The 22,545-nt window shown below is 40.2% G+C and overlaps 2 protein-coding genes across 6 annotated transcripts in view; one reads left to right on the top strand and one right to left on the bottom strand.

Annotated features, from left to right (window-relative positions):
• NRDC (nardilysin convertase) overlaps positions 1 to 5,470 on the top strand; it is a 32,522-nt gene extending 27,052 nt beyond the window's left edge. The window contains exons 23-31 of the mRNA XM_068406945.1: positions 262 to 293; positions 597 to 735; positions 1,213 to 1,260; positions 1,623 to 1,675; positions 2,288 to 2,371; positions 3,917 to 4,007; positions 4,325 to 4,441; positions 4,692 to 4,781; positions 5,253 to 5,470. Coding sequence (XP_068263046.1) covers positions 262 to 293; positions 597 to 735; positions 1,213 to 1,260; positions 1,623 to 1,675; positions 2,288 to 2,371; positions 3,917 to 4,007; positions 4,325 to 4,441; positions 4,692 to 4,781; positions 5,253 to 5,450 — 852 coding nt within the window. The 3' untranslated portion in view covers positions 5,451 to 5,470. The remainder of the gene's footprint in view (positions 1 to 261; positions 294 to 596; positions 736 to 1,212; positions 1,261 to 1,622; positions 1,676 to 2,287; positions 2,372 to 3,916; positions 4,008 to 4,324; positions 4,442 to 4,691; positions 4,782 to 5,252) is intronic.
• Positions 5,471 to 6,312: 842 nt separating this feature from the next.
• OSBPL9 (oxysterol binding protein like 9) overlaps positions 6,313 to 22,545 on the bottom strand; it is a 64,920-nt gene continuing 48,687 nt past the window's right edge. For 3 of the 5 annotated variants that reach the window (XM_068406950.1, XM_068406947.1, XM_068406949.1), the window contains 16 exons: positions 20,278 to 20,316; positions 17,000 to 17,093; positions 16,384 to 16,485; positions 14,100 to 14,259; positions 13,286 to 13,398; positions 12,892 to 13,010; positions 11,356 to 11,441; positions 10,938 to 11,112; positions 10,186 to 10,270; positions 9,806 to 9,916; positions 9,366 to 9,429; positions 9,117 to 9,257; positions 8,114 to 8,192; positions 7,712 to 7,803; positions 7,137 to 7,272; positions 6,313 to 7,033 (listed from right to left, as the gene is read on the bottom strand). In XM_068406950.1, coding sequence (XP_068263051.1) covers positions 6,959 to 7,033; positions 7,137 to 7,272; positions 7,712 to 7,803; positions 8,114 to 8,192; positions 9,117 to 9,257; positions 9,366 to 9,429; positions 9,806 to 9,916; positions 10,186 to 10,270; positions 10,938 to 11,112; positions 11,356 to 11,441; positions 12,892 to 13,010; positions 13,286 to 13,398; positions 14,100 to 14,259; positions 16,384 to 16,485; positions 17,000 to 17,093; positions 20,278 to 20,316 — 1,671 coding nt within the window. In that variant the 3' untranslated portion in view covers positions 6,313 to 6,958. The remainder of the gene's footprint in view (positions 7,034 to 7,136; positions 7,273 to 7,711; positions 7,804 to 8,113; positions 8,193 to 9,116; positions 9,258 to 9,365; positions 9,430 to 9,805; positions 9,917 to 10,185; positions 10,271 to 10,937; positions 11,113 to 11,355; positions 11,442 to 12,891; positions 13,011 to 13,285; positions 13,399 to 14,099; positions 14,260 to 16,383; positions 16,486 to 16,999; positions 17,094 to 20,277; positions 20,317 to 22,545) is intronic. The other 2 variants (XM_068406951.1, XM_068406948.1) reach the window with 1 other exon arrangement.

Genomic DNA, 22,545 nt, shown 5'->3' with positions numbered 1-22,545 from the left:
TCTGGCTTCTGCATTCCCCTTCTGGAGAAGTTACAGTGCAAGAAGCTGCCTGGAGGCTCTGTTTGCTCTGTGGCTGGGTGCAGAGGCATCCAGAGGGACCTGGGATAAGGCAAGGGGCCAGCGATGTAGGTGGCACGACAGAGCTCGGCTGTACTTTGCTCAGGGGGTCACTTTCTCCTGCGATGCACTGCAGTGTGTGGCTGTGAATTGGGGTAATAATTCTCTTCTAAATAAAACCTATGTTTGTGCTTTCTCTCCTAGGAAGCAAAGGATTTTCTGAATTACGTTGTTCAGTGAGTATCTCTTGACTCTTGCACCACTCATATGTGGAAACTATAATCCAGTTTGGATTCTTTTCTGGAGGAGGGGGCCAGGGTGGGAGCGATGCAGCAATTCTCTTTCCCCCTCTTGGATACAGTGCTGCTGGTGTTTGGGGGAGGTGACCATTCATCATGGCAGTCCGAGCAGGACATTGTTCTGGTTTGGGGAAGGGGAAAATAATGTCAGACCGAGTGTGTAAATGCCCAGGGTGTTGTCTTTGTTTTGGTTATGATGTGAGGGGGTGTTTGACGCTTTGCTGTCTGTGCTCCCTTCAGAAAGCTCCACTTCGCTCCTCTGGCCCATCCCTGCCCTGTTCAGTTCCGGGTGGTGGATTTGCCAAACATGCATCTGCTCTGTAAGGTGAAAACTCTGAACAAAGGTGATGCCAACTCTGAAGTGACAGTCTACTACCAGGTAACGCATTAGCTTGGTGTGTACTGGTCTGTTCCCTCTGGTCACTGCTGATGCTACGGTTGTATTTGTGTCACAGCTTTCAGAGCAGTCTCTGGACAGGGGTGTTACAGAGGGTGCACTGTAACCTACTGTGAGCACTCACCCTGGGGCCAAGGCTAAACCCAGGTGGGCTCTTCCAGTGTATGGTGTTCCCTGAACCAGCACCTTCCCCTCCCAGCCTGTGCTAGTGCCAGTAGCTGGGTCTGTGCCTTGGTGATTTCCTGGTGCCCTCAGCACTGATCTCGTGGCACTGGGCTGAGCCCCTCCCCTCGCTTCTGAAGGCCATATTGAGGCCCCTGTGGAAAATAAGAACTTTCCAGCTGTCCCTGCTGTGAATTGTAATTTAGTGCTGCAGTCCAGGCTGAGGTGTGCATCACAACTGTCACACTGTAGCATTTAACTCCATGAAATCACCCTAAATTCTTCATTTTCTTTCAGTCAGGTGCCAGGAACCTAAGGGAATACACCCTCATGGAGCTGCTTGTGGTAAGTTAGTGTTTGTGTTTCCTGACTCATCAGTGTCTTCCCTGAAAACAGCGCATGGAACTAAGACAAGGCCATGGGGCTGAATGGTACAGAGGGGACAGCACGTGTCTATTGCTCACTCCGATTAAACTTCTGAGTGTTTGGGACAGGACCCCCAAGCTGCTGCAGCGACGGACAGTACGGAAGACTGTTCTCTTAGCTGCCGACCCAGAAGAGTGAGACCTCTTCCAGTTCAGTGGGTGTAGCTGGAAAGGCAGCACTTCCATCGCTTTCACGTCCTGTGATCACGTTGTGTACGGAGCCCGAGGGGCGGCTGCAGAGGAGCATCGCTTCTGCTCTAACGCGGTTGTGCTCTGTTTCAGATGCACATGGAAGAGCCTTGCTTTGACTTCCTGCGAACCAAGCAGACCCTCGGGTGAGTTCACTGTACGCACCTGCTTTTGCTGTTCACCAGTATTTTTACTCTGGAAACCCCTCCAGCACAGCGGCTCATTCCTGAATTACTGTAACAGAAACAGCAACATAAACACATCAAACCCAAGAGCAGCCATCGATACATGCTGCAGCCAAGTTGCTTTTGAGTCCTGTAAGAAATGCATCTATTACCAGTGTGTTAACTCAGAATTATTCAGCATCAAGTTGTTCCTTCAGCTTCCTAAATCAGCTCCCTGTTCTCCAGGGCTGTTCTCACAGCGGCTCTGTGGGGTGTAGCAGCCTCCCTCACAGGCACCCTTCTACCTCAGGAAACTGGAACAAGCTTGTCACAGCTATAGGTCTGTCACTCTGATGAATGAGTTTGCAGGAACACAAACACAGATACTCTGCCAAGCTTAAAAGGATTTCCGAAAACAGAAAACACTGAAGTGCAGTGACGCAGGAAAGAAAGGAGACTATTGAGAGTTTATGTCCGAGATTTTTCTTTCTGAAGCACCAACGCTATTTTAACTTGTAGCATGTCCTGCAAATGAACATTTAATTGTGCTTGTGGAATGACTTTATTGTTTCTTCCTTTTTTTTTTTTTTTAAGCTACCATGTGTACCCTACCTGCAGGAATACTTCTGGGATTCTTGGCTTCTCAGTCACAGTAGCAACCCAGGCAACTAAATACAAGTAAGTGTGTGCTCCGTGGTTAATGTTCATCACCATTCCCAGGCGTGGGCCGCGGGAGTTGCCCCTGAACTGCCAGCGCCCATTTCTGGTGACCTTACCACACCGTGTCCCCTGTGTCCTGCCGGCAGAGGCTCAGGCAGCAGGGCCTGGCTGCTGCAGACCGGCTCTGCCAGCCTGAGACTCGAGGGATCAGCTGGCCGTTCCTCGCTGTATTTTGCTGTGCAGAGCATCCCTGTAATGGCAGCTGTTGCTGCTGTCTGCGTAAGGTGCCCTTCAGCACAGGAGAGTTATGGCAACTGCTTTTAGAAAAGTCAGGCTTAACGGTGGCCAGTGGTCCTTGCATGTATTTAGGCACTGAACATGTGAGCCTCATGGGATACAGTGAGGTATCAGACTAACTCTGTGACCATGTTTACATGTTGTATTTTGTGTATAAGTGGTGTATTTCTGCAACATCCAGCTGAGAGAGTTTCACTTGGATCTTCTACTTGTTGTTAGATCAGGTCACAGCTGACTTCAGTTTGCTTTTGCTGGGGCTTTTCTGTGCACCTGCCCACATGTAAGAGTTCACACCTGTTTCAGACCAGGGAGGGGGTTTTATTCTATGCGAGGAGTGACGTAAGAGCCCAAAGGGAATGTCAGAGAGGAGTCCTGGCCTCTGCTGGTGATGCTGCAACAGTTGTGACATAGTGTCTGAAAACCAACACCTAAGTAAAGCAGTAGCCGTAAGCTTCTTAAAACTGGAGCAGTCCTGACTTGAATAGGGAAAAGTAATCCAAAGACTAGGTAAAATACCCCACTGCCCTGCTGAAGATACTCTGCCAGGAGAGCTAAATCTGTTGCCAAGTAAATCCTGGGTAGCTGTTGTTCTGGCTCAGTTTCAGCAGACAGAACAATACTGTGGTTGTGTTCAAAGCTGGGGCTTAACTACAGGTATTTGACCTGCCAGACTTGAAGGGGTATATGAAAAATATGCAACTTATGAAAAAATAATACTGTGTCAGTGAGAGTTTAATTAGCACAGAGCTGCCTCTAATTTTTACATTTGGGTGACACTTCCATTGCTGAGGTCTGTGTCATGTGTGAAGGTTTTAATGTTTCAGAAACCTCACTGTCCATCACATAGTGTTATTTTTCTTTCATCTAAATCCAACAGAACATAACCATTTCCGTGCAGGGCTGAGGGCTGCGGGTGGGGTTCTCCATACAGCACGCTCTAGCGCACGCGGCCGGTGGGTGTACCACAGCGCAGGGCCCCCATAGCATCACAGCAGCCACTCCTCTCGCTTCTTGGTTATATGAAGTCCCCGTGTTTGAACTATACTTAACAGAGCTAACGATCAGAGCACTGGTTTTATTCCCTGATACAAGGGAAGATAAAAAAGTTGGGGTTTGCAGATGTGTGAGCTTTTAGGGGAGGAGGGCAGCGAGCCTGTCCCAAACACTCCCTTGTCATTTGGGGGCTGGGGCTGTTCTGCTACTTCACCCCTCAATATTGTTTCTTTTTCCCTCCATGCCTGATTTAATTATTCAACTCTCTTTTAGTTCTGAATTGGTTGACACGAAAATAGAGGAGTTTCTTTCTTGCTTTGAAGAGAAAATCAAGCATTTAAGTGAAGATGCTTTTAGCACCCAGGTAAAACTTGGTCTTGAAAATATCTCATCCTTGAACTGCTAAATGACACCAAAACTGGAGGTTTTGGTTACATCCATCTGGCATATTTCTGAGGTTTTCTGGACAAAGGACTCACTTTTAACTCCTGCCTCTTACTCTGTTCTGCAGTCATTCGCTAAACATTTGCTCTCTGGCTTTTTACAGTTAAGTTTGAAAGCAAAGTTAATTAATAATTAACCTTGTCAATGTAATTTGGGTTTTCTTTCAACTCAGTGACTACGATAGTAAATTAAGGTAGTTTTAAACCCTTTGAAATGTATTGTTTTTTTCAAATGTAGGTTACAGCTTTGATAAAACTTAAAGAATGTGAAGACTCCCACCTCGGAGAAGAAGTAGACAGGAACTGGAATGAAGTTGTGACACAGCAGTATCTTTTTGACAGGCTCGCCCGCGAGGTTGGTGCGCCCCCGTCCTTGTTAAGTGATGGCAAAGGGAACAGGCACACATCCCTTCTTGCAGCAGTTTTAAATGCAAAGCGTAAATAGGGGGATTGATGCTGTTAGTGACACACTGATTCTAAAACTACATGCTATTTCTAAAAGGTTCTTTGTCTAATGGGATATAGTTTATAGAGAAACCATTTTTATGTTTAAAATTACTCGAATCACCACTGTGCTACTTAAACTTCGTTCCTGTGGGTTTCAGATTGAAGCGCTTAAGTCCGTTACAAAATCCGACCTGGTCACCTGGTTCCAAGCTCACCGAAACAACATGAGGAAAGTGCTCAGCGTACACGTGAGTGTCTGTCAGCTCCATGCTGACAACGACTAAAATGCCAAACTCTGATAACTTTGGTAACCTCAGAGCACCCAGTAAGGGTATGGCAGAAGAGCTCTGTAGTCTAACTCTTCATTTAGTGGGTATCCACATTACTGCTCATATTTTCTACATTTCTAATTATTATTGTCGCTTGAATTTACTGTGAGGGTGGTGAGACACTGGCCCAGGTTGCCCAGAGAAGCTGTGGCTGCTGCCTCCCTGGCAGTGTTCAGGGTCAGGTTGGATGGGGCTTGGAGCAACCTGGTCTAGTGGAAGGTGTCCCTGCCTGTGGCAGGGGGGTTGGAACTAGATCATCTTTTAAGGTCCCTTCCAAGCCAAACCACTCCATGATTCTATGAATTGCATTTAAGTATCTATATTTAATTGTCAGGGCAGATGAACATTGAATGAGATGCCAAATTTCTTTTTTGGTAACTTTTTTTGCAGGTGGTTGGCTATGGAAAACACGAAGGGGACTCAGAGGTTACAGCTGTCGCAGAAGTACAGAATTCTTCATCTGGTGAAATACCTCATCTTATTTTCTTGCCCCCATCTTCTTTGATGACTAACGTTGCTTCCATCAAGGACATCAAAGCTTACACGTCAACTCTGAGTGTTCTCCCTTACCATAAAATATTAAAATAAAAGTGTCGCCTGGCCCTGCAGTGATGTGTAATACAGGTGCTTTCTGCAACAGAAACATTACCAACCTATTTTTATTAAAACAGGGCTGTAGCGTTAGCTGGGATGAAGATGTCCATTCAGATACCAAGGAAGCTTTCCTCAAGTAAGTTCCCCTTTCTCATTAATCTCCCAAGTTCATTAAGGATAGGCACAGCCCTGCCTCTTAGCTGGAGCGAAGGGAGGGTTCCCCCCCACCACCAGAACGATGCCACGTCTCCTCTCCAGCTGGCTGAAGGGCTGGGCTGCACCTCCTTGTTCAGACTCTCTTGTTCATCGTTCCTGCAGTGCTGGGGCAGTTGTTTCGCAGCAGTTACAGCTCCTCAAAGAAAGTGTTCTGCAGGGCTCCTCGAGGAGTTACAGAGCAGGTGAGAGGGGAAGAAAAGCCTAAGGCTTCAGTCTCACACTGCATTTTTTTTTTTTTTAGTTTTTCTGTATGTGCTACATAGACAAAATCAAGATGACATCAAATAAAAGCTAGATTTAACTGTGGAAAGAAAAATAGTTTGATTGCTACACACAGCTACTTACTTGATCATGATTTAACCTCAAGGAAAAGCACAGAAATGCAAGGATTCCTAAACTACTGGTGAGCCAGGAGAAAGGGGGGTTGGATTTAGATTCCAGAAAAATTGTACTGGGGGTGCTGCAAATTCTGCTCCTTTTGCTAGGTCATAACTACTTCAAGAAGTAGGTTTAGCTGCAAGGATTCCAGTGGGAAAAAATAATATTAATACATTTCACATAAAACAATTGATCATCACTCAGCTGGAAAAACAGTCTTGCTGCAAAGGTTTATTATGAAATAAATAAAAAGTCCATAAGAGAAGTTTGAAAAATCTATTTTATGAAGCTTTAAGATGCATTGAGTAGAATTATCATCTATGGTTACATTTTAATCTCAAAATAACAAAGTTATTTTGGGCAAGACACTGAAATGCCAAAAGATTTGATTATCGTACAGGTGGAAGATAACATTTACGTAGCCTTTTCTAACAAATTGTCCCATCAAAGGAATCCTCATATTTACACATTGCAACCATTAGCTAGATTTAAATGACATCTTGCATTTTGTTTCTTGGTTTTTAAATACGTAGGACCCAGGAATATTACGCAACTGATACCAATGCCGTGGCCTTCACAGTGGTTATACAAGGTGTATATGCTTCATGGCCCAGACTCTCCAGGCTTTAGAAGCGTCAGTAACAGGGCTCCACCAGCCTGCCTCTGAAGCCTGAACACACCACCAGGATAGCGGAGCCCAGTATAAGTTACGGCACAGCCAAGACGTTTCTTGTTTCGTTTAATTGCTTATCTGCATCAGTAAGTCAGTATCCCTGAGATAGGAACCACTGTAGTCGGAGGGGTCAGGTTCTCCGGCCGGTACGTACGTGATAACTGGTGACTATCTTGGTATCAGATGTAAACTTTGCTAAGCCAAGGCTTGAGTGTTTTCTGGTGTTATAACCCACTTAATGTTTACTGGCAGCAAGTCGCTTCAATAGTGGCTCATCATAAACCCAGCATTCTCCATCTTCATGGAATAACTAGAAAAAAGGGAATAATCAGATGTAAGTTTTTTATGACTCAGTTGGAAAGGAACAAATGCTACAGGTTAGAGGGCATTTACACTGCTGGAATAAAGCTCACCCTTGTTTCCCATGAGGTCTCATTCTCCTTTCTGGCTCTGGCTTCAGCTCTTTGTCTTTCTTCAAGCGCGTGCTTTGCAGCTGTGGCTGCATCGATGTCTCTAATTTTTAAGTTGTAGGTCACATCTTTCCATAAGCTTAAAGAAATTTGAATGGAGACTGCTTTATAGAAGCAAAGTGCTACAAGGTTGTAGAAACGTATAACTGGCTATCAGTCATCGACATTTGTTTGAATTAAGGTAGGTCTCACTTACTAAAAGGGCAGAAAAACCCCACTATATATTAAACCACAACTGCACTGTCTATTGCCAGGAGTGAGGAGGCTGTAGTGAAGCTCTCTGGACCTCCTGGAACATGTGGTCCCAAGGAGGATGTGACCCAGAACTACAGGTCTCCTCTTCCCCTTAGAACTGCTTCTACCTTAGCTCTGTCCTGCAGCAAAGGCCAATGAATGAGGAGCACAGTTCATCCATGCAGTGAATGGATTAAATATACCATTAGTCAGACTCTGTACTGCCAACTTGGGTCTAATTAAATAAAGAAGTCTTTATTTGCCCATTTAACTGAAGTTCTTACCAGCGAGACTCAAAGTCGTCTTGGTCCTCCAATTTCCTTACCTTCTTCTTAATTGTAGGCATTTTCTTGGTATCTATAAAGACAGCATTCTCCTAGAGAGTGAGATGTTATTAAAAAAAAAATCAGTTCTTTATCTAGACTTAAAATTTATACACCCTCATGCTCTAGTACACTGGTTGTCAGGAAATACATGGAAAACCATCATTCTTTAGATTTTGTTCTTGCTATAAAAATCGGGTTACCGTAAATTCACAAAGTAAATTCAGGACTTTTATCCCAAATTCAGCATTTTTGTGATCTTTTGGGCAGCTTCACAGGAGTTCCTAGCTATTAATGTTTCTTTTAAACAAAAAAAAAAACAACCAACCCCAAGCCCCAAAGAAAAAAAAAAAGCTGCTTTACCCCTGTTGTGTATTTTGCGTACATGACACCATTCCATTCTCCTTCAATTGAGCAGAAGGGTTTCTTGTCATTAGGAGAACTAAACAGAAAGAAACAGTCGTTTCTCAGTTGTATTACAGTAACTGAAAGACCCTAAAAGATCAAAACTTTATCCTAGTTGCCGTACAGTGTGATTTGTATCACCCCTTAAACTGTCCATCACCAACACAGAAAAGATGAGGGTTCTGTTTACAAGTGAGAAGTTTTGCCTGCATTAGTTCAGCTGGATAAACCTTTCAAGGAAGTGCTGTTCCACGATAAGACAGGTCTTGCCTTAGGGCTGTATCTGCATTTAGAGTTTAAGAAACTAGTTACAGGCTTTCGAAACAGATTTAGAGTGATGAGTTTAAGCTTTAACAGGTTTCACAAACCCAAAGTTCTTTCCCAGATTACTGGGAAAGACAAACACTAGTTCACGAATTACATCGATCAGTGTGTGTCAAGAAGTGATTTAAACCCAAGTTATGGACCTCATTTTGTCAGCATCACTTACTGACATTACAGCACATCTCCAAATAAGATGAGAATCTCCACTGAATTCTCTGCTCTGGGCACGTGCACAGGGTCTAACCAAAATCCACCAAACCACAGGTATAAATAAATATGTAAAAGTGCGCAGCAGCGCTTTAATGACACTATGAACAGCAGTATTACAAGGCTTGCTTCAGTATTTTTATTTTTAGGAGAAATAACGATGAAGAAATTTTGGGTAATTCAGGAGTGAAAATTTAAATTCCTTTTGGTCAACAGCCGAGAATGTTTTAGAGCAGGACAAGGCGGGTGCAGGGCTATGCAGGTTTCCTCTCACAAATCTTGGCTATAAAATGGCATCCCGTGACAGGTAATCATGAGCTCAGTTATTGGGTGTAGCTGTGCCAGTATTTTACACTCCTGACTGTCTTGAAAAAGCACCGTCAGCATTTAAGTAGAGAAAAAGTGAGATTAACTGAAGAAACGTGCTTACAAAATTTCAGCTGTAATTCTGTGCTTCTTTCCTCCATAAAAGGGTTTTGTGTGGAAGACGATGGAAGCATTATAACCTGTCTTTGAGCAATTAATACTGCATTCTCCACCAAGTTCTATCCATGGCACAGTGAGAATAGACCTGCAATTATAAATGTATGTACGTATTTATAACCTTTTCACTGATAAATATTAAGCATGAAATATTACAAGGCATTAAGAATGAAAATACCAAAGAGCATTTACTTGCCTTCCATAACCATTAGGAAAGGTCAAAATATAGTGTTCATCATAATCTAGGCATGTGACACACCCTGCCAAAGAGAAATAAAAATAGATTTTAAAGACCTCTAGCAAAACCTCTACAAAACTTTTCATAATGATCTCCTGAAATAATTCACTAAAACCAGGTACCATAAAAAGGAAAGGTGGAGAGCTTTATTTAAAAGCTGAGAACACCCAGCTTCTAGAGAAGGCAGGGAGAGTTGTGTTTGTTTACGTAAAAAACTGGGCCCTAAATGATTTCAGCACATAAAGTGTGCAGAAGGAATCACTGATTCCTAGATACATAAGATCAAATTACATAAAATCACATACCTTATGTTTAACAGGATGACTAAATAATTTCTGCAATAATTCTAGTTGCAGAATGTAAATTTATCTTCTATTGTTAACTTTACGTGCACATACCTTGGCCTATGTTATGAACCCCAATAGACATTCCTAAGAATTTTGACTTAGTCCATATGTGAGCATTGAACTGTATCCTCTTGCTAAAACACTCCGCGTAAAATGCTGAAACTGAAGAAAAAGGTATTAAAAAACAGCAGCACAAGATATTAATACTATTGTGTCCAAATTCATTCATCGGGAAATACCTCAAAGTGCCTCAGACTTATGTGGCAACAGAGTTTGCAATTTGTTTCTCACAGAAACAGCTTATAGATGATAAAACTTTCAGCTTTTAAATTTGGAGAGAAAGTGTAAATCCAATATTTAAACCTAGAGCTGACTTTACTGTCACTCCTACCCAGGTACCATCTCTATTAGCAAAGTTATTGCCAACTTACTTGGAGGATGATGAGAGACCTGCTCTGCCACAAACGTTACACTGCTTTTACTGACCCAAGGAACTGGTCCTTCTGAAACTGGCTCCTGCATGATAGTAGAGAGGATTTTTGTCACTGACAGCATTTAACAAAACACTGAATGCTTCCAAGAGAAGTTGCTTCCATGTTTAAAGGCTTATAAAAATGTACTGCAGTGATTTAACGTATTTGTCGGTTTGCTAATTTGATAGAGAATAACTCCTTACTCCTGAAACTATGATGCTTTCTAAAGAACGTGCAGCTTCCACTCTCTTGTTTTTAACTATAAACATATCTGGGGAGATGCCCCCAAATACAACAGTTAAACTGAGAGTCATGTAGAAACCCAATTACAAAGCAATTAAATCCACCTAATTTCTTATTAACTAATAAGAAATGGGTGGCAGAAATAGTTTTCATTTTTGCTTCTGAGAAAGTCTGATATGCATAGTAATAATGATCAGAGTACATGTATCACAAAACCATAAAACAACATTCATTGTGGCAAATCATAAAAATTCGTGATTAGGAGCAATGGAAGCACAAATACAATATTGTCTTTGTGCCAGCAAACAGTCGTCCAAACATTCACCTCAGAAACAAGAGAAAGATTTGTGCAAACTGATTTTGCTACTTAAACATAGCATAAGCCATTTCAGTCAGTAAACTAATAAAGCTTTGGGGATTACTCGCATGCATTCTAGGCACCAAAAAACATACCACAAGAAACTAACCATGTCATCTTCACCTTCAGCGCCTGGTAATACCCAATGACATCGGAAGATCTCACCCAAAATGGGATTGTAAGGCTTTTTAGCAACTGACCCTTTTCTTCCTGCATGAAAAGCTGAGAGGTACCATTTAACCACTTGAACCATTCGTTCCTTTGGATCCTTCTGGTCACTAATGCTACACGGGCCAAAAGAGAGAAAAGGACAGGAAAATGAAATACAAGCAAGTACCTCAAACCCAGGAAAGCTCTTTGGATGTTTGGTTGTTTTATAACTAGAAGTTTGACTACTTTGACTGTTTTTTTAATTTAGATCAAAACCCAAGCAATATTCTTCAAAACTACTAACTTACTTATGGCAGCCCACAAGGGCCATAAACAATATCAGAATCAGTTAATGCTCTACTTTAAAAGTCAAATACCTGACAAATAAGTCCGGATGTGCAAAGAAGTCAGCGTACATTTCCAACAGTGATCTTCTTTCCAGGATAAAAGTTGGAAGAACCACCTGAGTGAAGAAAAACAACTCCTACAGCTCAAGACACTTTAACATCCTGCACAAAAGCATTCGACATACTAACTGTAAAGAGCACACACAGCACCCAAGGCTTCGTGTGCCTGGAAGCTGATTGTGTTCTCAAACTTACCAATGAGTTCTGACATATGCAAGTCAGTTGACATCGTCTACAAAACCAAAGATTTAAGGTGAACTGCCTCTTGTCTTATATATATTCTAGTCCCACTTAGAGCATATCCAACTACATGGCTGAGCTTATCAATAGCTGTTCCTAATTACAGTAACACTGATTATTTAATTTCATCTATATGCACCCTGTCAATTTTCAGTTATAGCCAAAATCTCATTCCATGTAGTTACATCCTCTTATGTGCCTCTTTATCAAGACGAAGGTTAATCTCTTCCCTACTACTTTCCTTCCCCAACAGCATTCTCAGGTTCCATTCTTGTGGATCTGCTGTCTGCTTCAGTGTGGTACAGACCGCTGTTGAAAGCGGTGTTGATTGCTGTTGTTGACTTTAAAGTGATGCAGACAAGAGGTGTGCTCATGATGCTTCTTGGCAGCTTGAGATCAGTAATTTTCAACTATTCCAGGAGTTCCCAAAACAGACACATTTTGGACCAATTCCTATTCAGAACTGCCAGAAACCTTCCGTAGTTTACTTGAGAGCTGCAGGCTATTCCCCCCGAAAAGTTTTAAGTTTATCTTTTTATTATCTATTGTGAGTTCCAGACTGGACAGTTGAAGTCATCAACTTAAGGAAACTAATGATAGGATTGACCTCGCCTACTCTTTTTCAATCTGGAATTACTTGTTTAGATATATCCAAGCTGCCTAGAAAGATCAATGCCATCAGAATGTTGTTCATTCAACCTTAAGACAGACACCAACATGAATCACATTCAGGAAAAGCCAACTCTTTACTTGCCAGTCCTACATATAGCATTTTAAAAGAAGCAACTTCTTCAACAAGATCCCAGTTAAGCAAAGTATTTCACAATATGCTTAATTCTCCCTTTCATTTTATCCATGTCTTAATGAATGTCACCATACAGTGGGATCTTGTAGAGCTTTGTTCTAGGAAGCTAAAGGTCAGGAGAAACATTACTGCTGTATGGAGAAACATTAGTACTGCCTACAGCATTCCTCTTATCCCAGCTTTATAGGCGCTCCAAGGATCAGGTTCAAAGAGAGCAAACAGCTACTTTCCACAGCAAACTATTTTCCCAAGCAGATTTTAGCAGTTAGATGTATTTATTCTGCATTCATTTTTCCCCTCCCAGTAACAACTCCAATTAAAAAAAATACCATGCTAGAGAGATTAGAGCTTAACTAGCTCTTAGAACATACAGTTAAATTACTACTTTAACATTGAACTGATTTACACAGAATTCAGGCTTTACTCCCCCTCCCTTACCCATGAACAGTCAGCAAGTTTACCTTTGTTAGATCCATTCCTAATCTAACTTGTGACAATAGATGCATAATAACACTCTTATGTTCTTCCACTGATTCTCCTTCCCCATCATCATCTCGATCATCAGGAGGATCGAAGAGATCTAGAAAGACCAAATTGCTTTTGTGTTTCTCTAAACCTTCAAAGACAGACTGCATTTAATTAGCATATATATTAGCTGTCAAGAAGGTCTTATTTATAAAACTAAGGTTTTTAAATCCTACAATTCAAGTCTTCCATTAGTAAAGAAACAGCAGATAAACCATTTTCCATTAAGTACCTTGTCATATTGATATATGATCATACGTATATTGACACAGTTTACACATAGATTATCAGTCAAGAGCTCCTTACTGAAAGTTCACACAGTCCACTTACCAGCATCATTTGTCCCATTAGACATGGAAGAATTGAGGGACTCTGTGGTATCTGGACGTTTCAGACTGCTTCCTGTGCTGCTCCGAGTCAGGACTGCAGCAGACCCTGAAGAACTAAAGAAGAGTAATAAATTCTCACAATTCACAATGAACTAATGCAGAACAAATTACTGTTATTTGATAGACATAGACATCAATTCCCTGCGGGGTTTACTGATAGACATTAATATATGTGCTGCATGCTCATTCACAGAACACTTGCAATGGACTGTAACTGAACAAATGGGAAAGCCTGCAGTCTAAGATAGCAACACCTGAAGGGATAAACCAGCTGACTAATTCCTCTTTGAAATGTGTAGCATCTCTTAAAATTAATTTTCCGATTCATAAAAAAGAAGAGTAAATAGAGTCAACTTCAAAAACATTTTTTTAGTAAATGTGAGAGGGAATTGGTTATTTACCAAAAGCTGCAACAAATGCATATGAAATACACCATGGTCTCATTAAATCTCTGAGCTGGTGGCTTCCCAAGTTTGGTTTATGTTAAGAGTTTTGTCAATATGTATACCTGATGGCATGGGAAGAAGCAGAGGAGGAAACTGCATCCCTTACAGACGACTGTGCTGGGCAGGAGGTAACTTATTCTGTTACACAGAGTGGCTTTTTTGCCTCCTCCGGCCTTGCTTTGTTTTTTTTTTTAAAGCCAATGTGGCTTATTCACTTATTTAGCTTAACTAACTTCTACAAGCAGACAAGCCATGCCCTTGCAGATAAAAATTGTATTCAGCACACACTGTGTACTTTCCGCTACTTACTCCATACATCGCTTTGGGGAAGAACTGCTCTGATAGAATTCATCTGCATCATAGAATTCATCCTCACTGCTTGAGTAAGAAAAATCTGGGACTGTGTTTGGAGACAGGTTGACATGGCTTGGAGAGGTGAGACTGCTGCTAGGTGCTGACTGCCCACTTCCTATGGAGTATTAAAAATTACAGATTTAATAAAAACAAACGAGTTTAAAATCCACCAGTTCTAACTTATGAGTAAGATTGTTCAAATCAAAGACGACCAACACGAACTCAGAAGGTATGATATCTTACAAAATTAGAAGTTATACTTAGTCAGGTTCATATTCAGTTTCATTTAACATAAAACAAAAGAAAGGTTACAAGGAAAATCAAGAACACAGAACAACAGTAAAGTATAAGGACATGTTTTCCCCAAGGTTGTTGATTAAAGGCAAAACAACGATATTGAAAACTTGTATGGACTCATAGCATGATTTATGTTGGAAGTCAGCTGGTCCAACTCCCCACTGAGGACCAGATAACTTCAATTACACCAGTATGTTCAATATCACATTTATTCAGGTTTTAAATACCTCCCAAGATGAAGAGTCCATAATCTTCCCAGGGGAACCTATTTCAAAGTTCAATCACCCTCATTATAAAAACAGAATTTCTAATTTCTAATTAGAAATTAGAGTAGAAATAATTCTAAACAGAATTTCTAAAATTTTCTAATATCTACTTGGAATTTCCCTTCTTACAACTTGTGTTGATTGCTTCATACCCCAAACTATACCTAGTACTCAAGATGTGGTCTCACAGATCCCAAGCAGAGAGGAACAGTCACTTCTCTTAATCTGCTCTTCACACTCTCACTAATACAACCCGGTACGCAGCAAAGCCTTCATCACCACAAGGGCATGCTGCTGACTCATCTTCCACTTGTTGCTCACCAGGTCCTCTGGCTCCTCTTCTGCCAAGCTGCAGCTAACCCCACGCAACAGGGCAGGTTGAGGGCTGTGTCCATCGTAGCTGGGTGGAGGACTTTGCATCTGCCTTCATCAAACTTCGTGAGGATTCTGTCAGCCCACTTCCCCAGCCAGTCACAGCCTCTCTGAATGGCAGCCCTGTCCTGCCCATGGTTCTCCCCAATCTGGCAAGGTCCATGTCTAGGTTATCTAAGATGTTAAGCAGTATTGGACCCAGTATCAATCCCTGAGAAACACCAATAGCCACTTGGTTGCCATTTGGACCTCACACAGCTGATCATGAGCCTTGGGCCTGGCAGTCCAGCCAATTTTCATTCAACTTGCATTCTACTTACCCAAACCATCTACTTCCAATTTAGCTACCAACACATTTGTGGCAAAATCTAATGAATACGGTTTCTACATTGGATTACACGAATCCTGTCTCACCATAACTTGCAGTCTTTCCAAAGGGTCACAGCAATAAAGACAAAGCAGGTTGACACTGACACAGACCTTCTGTGGAAGCCTAAGTCACAACAGAGGCTATTAAGCAAGCTGAGGTATTTACATACGCAACAATCACCAGAAACTAAACAGAAGATGAGATGCATAGAGTAAGACTAAAAAAAGGACTAAAAGCCAGCAAGGGTATCCTTCATTTTTCAGATTGGGGCAAACACTGTTTAAAATACATATTAGTGTTCTGGGAAGGAAGGGTAGTAATAAAGTAACAACAAAATCATTTACACACAAGCTTAGAAAAAAACCTGTGAGGGAGCTGAGTTTTAACATGATTGGACAATATAATCAATACAATTGATCAGGAAGGAACAGTCAACGTAGACTGATCAATAAAAAAATACATTAAGTATGTAGCTATGGTTTAAAAAAACCTTAAAAATATTATAGGAATTGTAAACAGGTAATTATAGCAACTTCATAGATATTATAGCAACTTTTGCTTCAAAGCATCTATTGTAGTTTTAAAAAGCCCAGTGAATGCTATTATTTAAGGGAGAGAGAAGGGAAGCAATGAATTACAAAACCCAAAGGCCACACGTGATGTATTAACTGCAAAGTTCTTGCGCCGATTACTGCAAGATTGCAGTGATGGAGACAAGACAGCAAGCTGGTAATACTCCTGTGTATTATGCATACATAGCGGGGAGAAGGAGCAAAATAGTTGATTTTAACATGACACTGAAATATGTGTTGATTAAAAGCAAGATGTAGGCCAATACAATGTTATCTTAATAGCTAATTACATTGGTTTACAGACAGTATATATTTAGGTTTTGTTTCTCGTACTTCAATAAGACAGTCACACAGAACCGTACCTGTACTATTTGGTGTTGGAGTCTGATTTCCAAGCGATGCTACTACGGGTCCCACTGGCAAAGATGAGGGTCGCTGCTCTGACTTGCACAACTGAGCAGGTTCTAGGGGATATTTTGATATGTTAAACCCAAAAGTCACATTTAAATATGAGAATTATACTTTTGTTGGGAAGGAGATTCCACCTTCAAAAATGAAATCCTTTTCTATAAAAGCCATTCAGACAGAAAAATATGTCTCTTTATTACTATTAAGCAAAGACGGTGTTTAAAAAATTGCAGTTATTTAGCTAGAGAGCATTTATCTTTTCTGAAAGCTACAGTTTCCTTTATTTTAAGGAAATATATTGGAAATGTAAGCTAGTAACTTAGAGCAAGTAAAAGATATCAGCTTATCCATAGAACTAGAGGCAGATTTACCTGGAGGCTGAGGAAGCTCCATGCCTCCTGCTCCTTTCCCTTCCTTTGCACCATGGTGAGTGTCACCACCACGTGCGGTGTGTGCCTGCATTTGGGACACAGAAGCTATCCAGCGCTACGCAGCCCCTCCATCTAGACTGCAGCTGCACCCTGCTCTGCTCGTGAATATTTCTGCTGAGGTTTTTTCTGTACGCCATACCTGGAGGTATAACCGCTTGGGAAGGCATTGTGCTGATCACTGACTGCTCCAGAGGACTGGGCTGATATACTGCGTCAACCGGGTTTATAGTGCTCTGAGGCAAAAGAGAGAAAAAAGCACATTTTTTTTTTCTCAGTTAAAGAAAAAATAATAAATAAAGTCTAGATAGCAAGAACATTGTGAGCACAAGAAATGCCCAACTGCAAGATAGCAAATTCCTGAGAGAGAAAGTAAAACACAAATTGACAGTTGAGGACATGAGAAATACTTTCAAAGTGGTAATACTTTAATTCTTTATACTAAACTGAATTTGCTACAGATTTATAGAATCATAGAATAGAATCATAGAATCATTCAGGTTGGAAAAGACCCTTAAGATCATCAAGTCCAACCATAAACCTGACACTGCCAAGTCCACCGCTAAACCATGTCCCTAAGTGCCACATTTGCACATCTTTTAAATACCTCCAGGGATGGTGACTCAACCACTTCCCTAGGCAGCCTGTTCCACTATTTGACAACCCTATTTGAATTGTCCTGTAAAGAATTCTTATTTCAAGTTCTAGCTTCTGGTATTCCTTCCAAAGTCTGTTAATAAATATTGCATGCAGAGAGTGGAAAATTAGATGCAAATTATCTGGCAAAATTAGGATAGGTAATCTGTATTTTTAAAACCATTTTTTTCAAAAATTAATTTGTCCAGACCATAGTAAATCAACCCATACATTAAAACAAGAACCATCAGCATGCTTACAGCCATGAAGTGGCTTTGTTGCCAAAACTCTTCCCAATGCAAGCTGACAGTTTTCAGTGCGTCTCCAGTGGACGACATTTCAATCTACTTATGAACGTGGGCGCTTTGAAAATGAAGCGCCAAATTCAACTCGACACTCACAAAAGTCACTGACTTCAGTACATGTTCTTGGCTTTTATACAATGAGCCTCTTGGAAACCTAAACTGCAATGTCTTGTAATCCAAACTAGCATGATTTTGCCTTGCTTCACTGGCCTGTAATTTTGTTATCATCTAAGCACTGTTTGTTATATATGTTTACATACAATATCCAGAACTTCTACGTTGTTCTGTGTTGTTAATTGGATAAAAGGCACGTAAAACCCTTTTCCAAACATCTTGCAATTTAAAACCTTTGATCTATGTCTGAACTGTGAAAATCTTTGTCTGCTAGGAAATCTTGCTACTGTGCTTAGGTTGAAGAATATCATAGGTCATACAATGCCGAGTTCTGCTTTAAAAGAAGTTCTGTTTTTAAAAAAGCTAGATGAGCTTTGCCTTTAAATTTAGTCAGTACATTTATTCCTATCCTCTTTTTAGATCAATATTTAAAACATTAGAAAAAGAAGAGAGTCTCCAACTGTTCTTCCCTCCCTTCACTCTATTAATTTCTATTTGCATGCAGACTGAGGAAAACAGGGTCATTTTAAGCTTCCTCCTCCCCTTTTCCTACAAAAGGAAGACTTCTTTCTTGCCTCCTTTCCTGGTTAAATGTTCCTCTGAACTTTATCCTATATTTGAAATCAGTGAAGATTTTTATTACTTTTTTATAGCATGGGATTTATTTAATTGAAAACAAAACTATTATTCCCTGGTTATTTTTAAAAGTCTCCAGTTTAAAAAAAAAAAGCCATAAAAATTGCTTTCTACATTTTCGTTGGTGTTACTAACGAGTATCCAAATAAATAATCCAGTACATATACTGTTACTCCACTGTATTCCAGCATAAAATCAACATCCTTTACAGGTTACTGCAACTGCTTGTGCAATTAGGTCCCTGTACCACATATTTCACCATTTAAAATCATGATCCAATTTTCAGAGTTAAGAAACTTAAAAATCAAGATGGTCCTATGATACACAGGATGCTATTGCTACCTCTGTCTCCCCTAGTTTCTAGGGAAACTAATAATGTATATGATACAGAACACTGGTGTGATAAAGGAAAAAAAAAAAACAAAGCAACTTTGACTTTGTATGCAGAATTGTAACCTTATCCTTAAACAATTCTCCACACCGCAACATGAACTGGAGTTTCTTGTTAGGTATTTTGAGGTATGCCTTCGTGTTTTGGAAATAGATGAAGGCAGACCTGAAAGTTTCCTCTTCTTGAGTTTAATAACAACTTAAAAACAACCACATAGAAACAACAAGACCCTCATCCCACCACGGTATCAAACATTGATCATATTCTTGCCTAAGTTTAAAGTGAAATCCTGACCTTTAGCCCATCAATAGCATCAAAATTTCAGTCTCCACAATCACTGACACATCAGTTAATATATTCTCTCAGAAATACTTTTTTTTTCTCGCCAGTATAAGCCAGCCCACAGATAATTGGAATAGTGGCTAATCAAATTCAGACTGTAGTAAGTTGTAATATCTAAATGAAATTTCCAAGTTGCAGATCTAATGCACATACCACCTCTGCCTGTGGTAGCCTCCAGCTGCACAACCTCTCTTTTCCAGGGCACGCAACAGATCCTGTTCCATTACATTAAAACCTGAATTACGTGACTCTCCACAGGGTAATCATTTATCTTATTTCCCATAAGCATGAAACCAAAATCTGTATGTGCATCTTCACTCCAAAGTTCACACGAGAAAATCATACTGCTAAAGCTGTATATAATGAAAAGACAAATAAAGCTTGGGAATTATTGTCAGCTGTAATGAAAAACTGTGATTTTGAGAGTTATGTTTTACTGAAATCAATCTTCTATTAAAAGTATCTGAAATGTACTCAAGTGACAAAAAGAGAACGAAGAAAGAGAAGTCACATGTGACCGAAACCAAAGATGACAGAAGTTACATTAAAAATGCAGAAGTTCTATTAAAAAAAAAACAACACTGCTTAAACAGACATAATACAACTTTGCGTCAAATAAGCAGCACTGTAGAAAAGACAAACTACTTGAAGCACACAGATAGCTGATCTATTTCATACATAAAGATACTTCAGATGGAACACAAAACTATTTCTATCCCAATAATTTCCCTTTCATCTGTTCACATGGCAGATTTTTATCTAAGTGTTCAGTCACAACGCTGCCATTTAAGACAGTATAAAACTGATCACTGCATGTTCTAAAGGCAAGGGTGTTAGCCAACCTCAGAAGCTAATGACTCAACAGTAATTTTAACAAGACACTTGAAGCAGTAAATTAGAGAAAGGAAGAAGTATGTTGCAAATGAGTGGAAATTCAGGTCTCTGTTCACATGTTCTGCAGAAATAAAGGGAGATAGGGATTAGATTTAAACTTACTATAAGTCCATCTGCGTGCTTCTCCTCATTATTTTGGTCCTTAAGGAAAAAATGTTAAAAATATCAACATAACAGTCTTGTATGACTTATCAGTTCTGTGTTAAGCGAGAACAGCAAGTTTCTCTCAGGAATGTTTACATTTTCAGCAATAAAATGTTCCTCATCATGTGATACAGTAACTAAACTTAGAAGAAACAATTCTATACCTAGTCACTGCACCTCTGAAGATTAAGAGTTTTCCAAGGATCTGTCCACACAAATTTGAACAATTTAAAAAATATCCTTTCTGTGCTGCAGAGTACCATTATGCTTTACAACGTAGGTTCTTCCCAAATAGCAGAGAGCCCCCCAAACCACGGTCTGCAGCACCAGTGAGTCCCTGAAAACCGAAAGACGTGAAGTTCTTGGTTTCTGAAGAACTGTGATTAGCACACAGGACAAGTTTCCAAAAGCACTTTTTGCTTCTGAAAGGCAGAAGTACCTTTTATAAGTGAAATGTTTTTAAATGTTGCTTTTTGGTATCCACTAGATTTTAAAATGTTTTTAGATTATTTATAATCTCGGATTTGGGTTTTTTTGCCTAGAAGCATATGTGAAAGGGCAGGCAATGCATGGAACAAAACTGTCATCAGGGGAACTAGCACCAGCCAAGTTAATGCCAATGTACAGTTAGCACAGTTTTAACACTGTACCAGCAATGGTATAAATTTTACTGAACATTAAGCCAAATCACTTCTGCTGCAAAGTTTATAGTACCAGTATACCAGTCCATAACTTTGTTCAGTGTAAGCCTTAAGACTCGTCTGCAGAGTATTTCCCCAGATTTCCAGTTGTTTAAGTTAAGAGGAACAAGGGAAAAAAAAAAAAAAAAAGCTGTAAATAGTATTAGAAAGTTGGTGTATACTCATGTTTTGATACTTTATACATCCTCAGTTCATACAGTTGGCAACAGGCTGCTCAAATTTCATGTCTGCTAGCTGACATTTCTTAAGCAAGGCTTTCCATGACAAAAACTACACTAAGGGCAATGAGTTCCACTGGGTTGCAAACTTACAAACAAAGAACAAAGAGTAACGCTGGAGTCCAAATATATGGGACATATATTTCAACATACAAAATTTCCGTGTTACACTATCAGCTCTAAGACCTAAGAAATAAAACCCAAAGATGCTGCATTTGTACTGAAGCTTGCTACCCTATCTCAGTAATGCACCATCAGCAACGTGGCATGTTGATGAGGTAAGGAAGGCAGAAATGCCACAGAACTAGGCAGGCAAGACTGACCAGAAATGATGGAGTGAAAAAGGGAAGGCAAAGATGCATAACTAAATGTGTAAATTATAAAAGCCACTTCATAAAACACATAATATATACTGCTAAGACTGTAGTTTACCAACTCACTAACAGACCATTACATATATTTTACAACACACACATCAGCAAAGCTGGACACCTTCAACTGTCACACACGCAAAGGGGACAACATCAAAGCCAAATGCTCCCCCTACCCATCCCACCTAGTTTATTGATTGCTTTTTGATAAGCGATGTATGTATTATAACATATTCTTATGTAGCTGGTATTTACTTAATTATTTTGAAAACGCCTTGGGTGGGTCACCTCAAGTACAAGTACACTTGATTTACCAGTAAATTTAATGAAAATTTAACTGTCCAAGTCCTAAGGCAGGTTGTTTTAAGAGTCCATGAAACAGTTCAACTTAACACACAATTAAAAAAAAAAAAACAACAAACAAAAAAACGAAAAACCACTAAAAAAACAGGTTTGCCTCAATGTACCAAAATCATCTGAATAATAAATTGCTGTGTGTTTGAAACAGAGCAACGTTCTGAGTATAGATAACAATTTTCAAGGTATGCAAACAACCAGATGGTAATTGTGAAGTCTGCCTCCTAATGAGAAAGGCACTGTAGAAGTAAAAATGGGGGCCAGGGGTGGTGTTAATATGATTTATTTTCAGCAGGGTAAGTCAGCAGCCATACTTGCCTTACAGCTTTGGGAAAAAAACTTGCAGAATCTTATAAGGTTCTATACTGGAGAACAGAAAGCTATCAGTCAGACAGTACATTTTTACATATATAATGCTTCATACATGTGCAACTTCCAGAACTGTAAAAACAAACCAAAAAACCCTGTATTCTTAATTCCCTACAGTAGTAAGAAATCAGGATACCAACAGTTTACGGAAAAGAGGGCAGGGGGTGGAGAGGGAACAGAAGTGCCATGTAGTGAAGCATAGTTGCCTAA

Source organism: Nyctibius grandis, chromosome 8 (genome assembly GCF_013368605.1).
Source record: "Nyctibius grandis isolate bNycGra1 chromosome 8, bNycGra1.pri, whole genome shotgun sequence".
NCBI classification, from domain to species: domain Eukaryota; kingdom Metazoa; phylum Chordata; class Aves; order Nyctibiiformes; family Nyctibiidae; genus Nyctibius; species Nyctibius grandis.
This window is presented reverse-complemented; position numbering and strand designations above follow the sequence as displayed.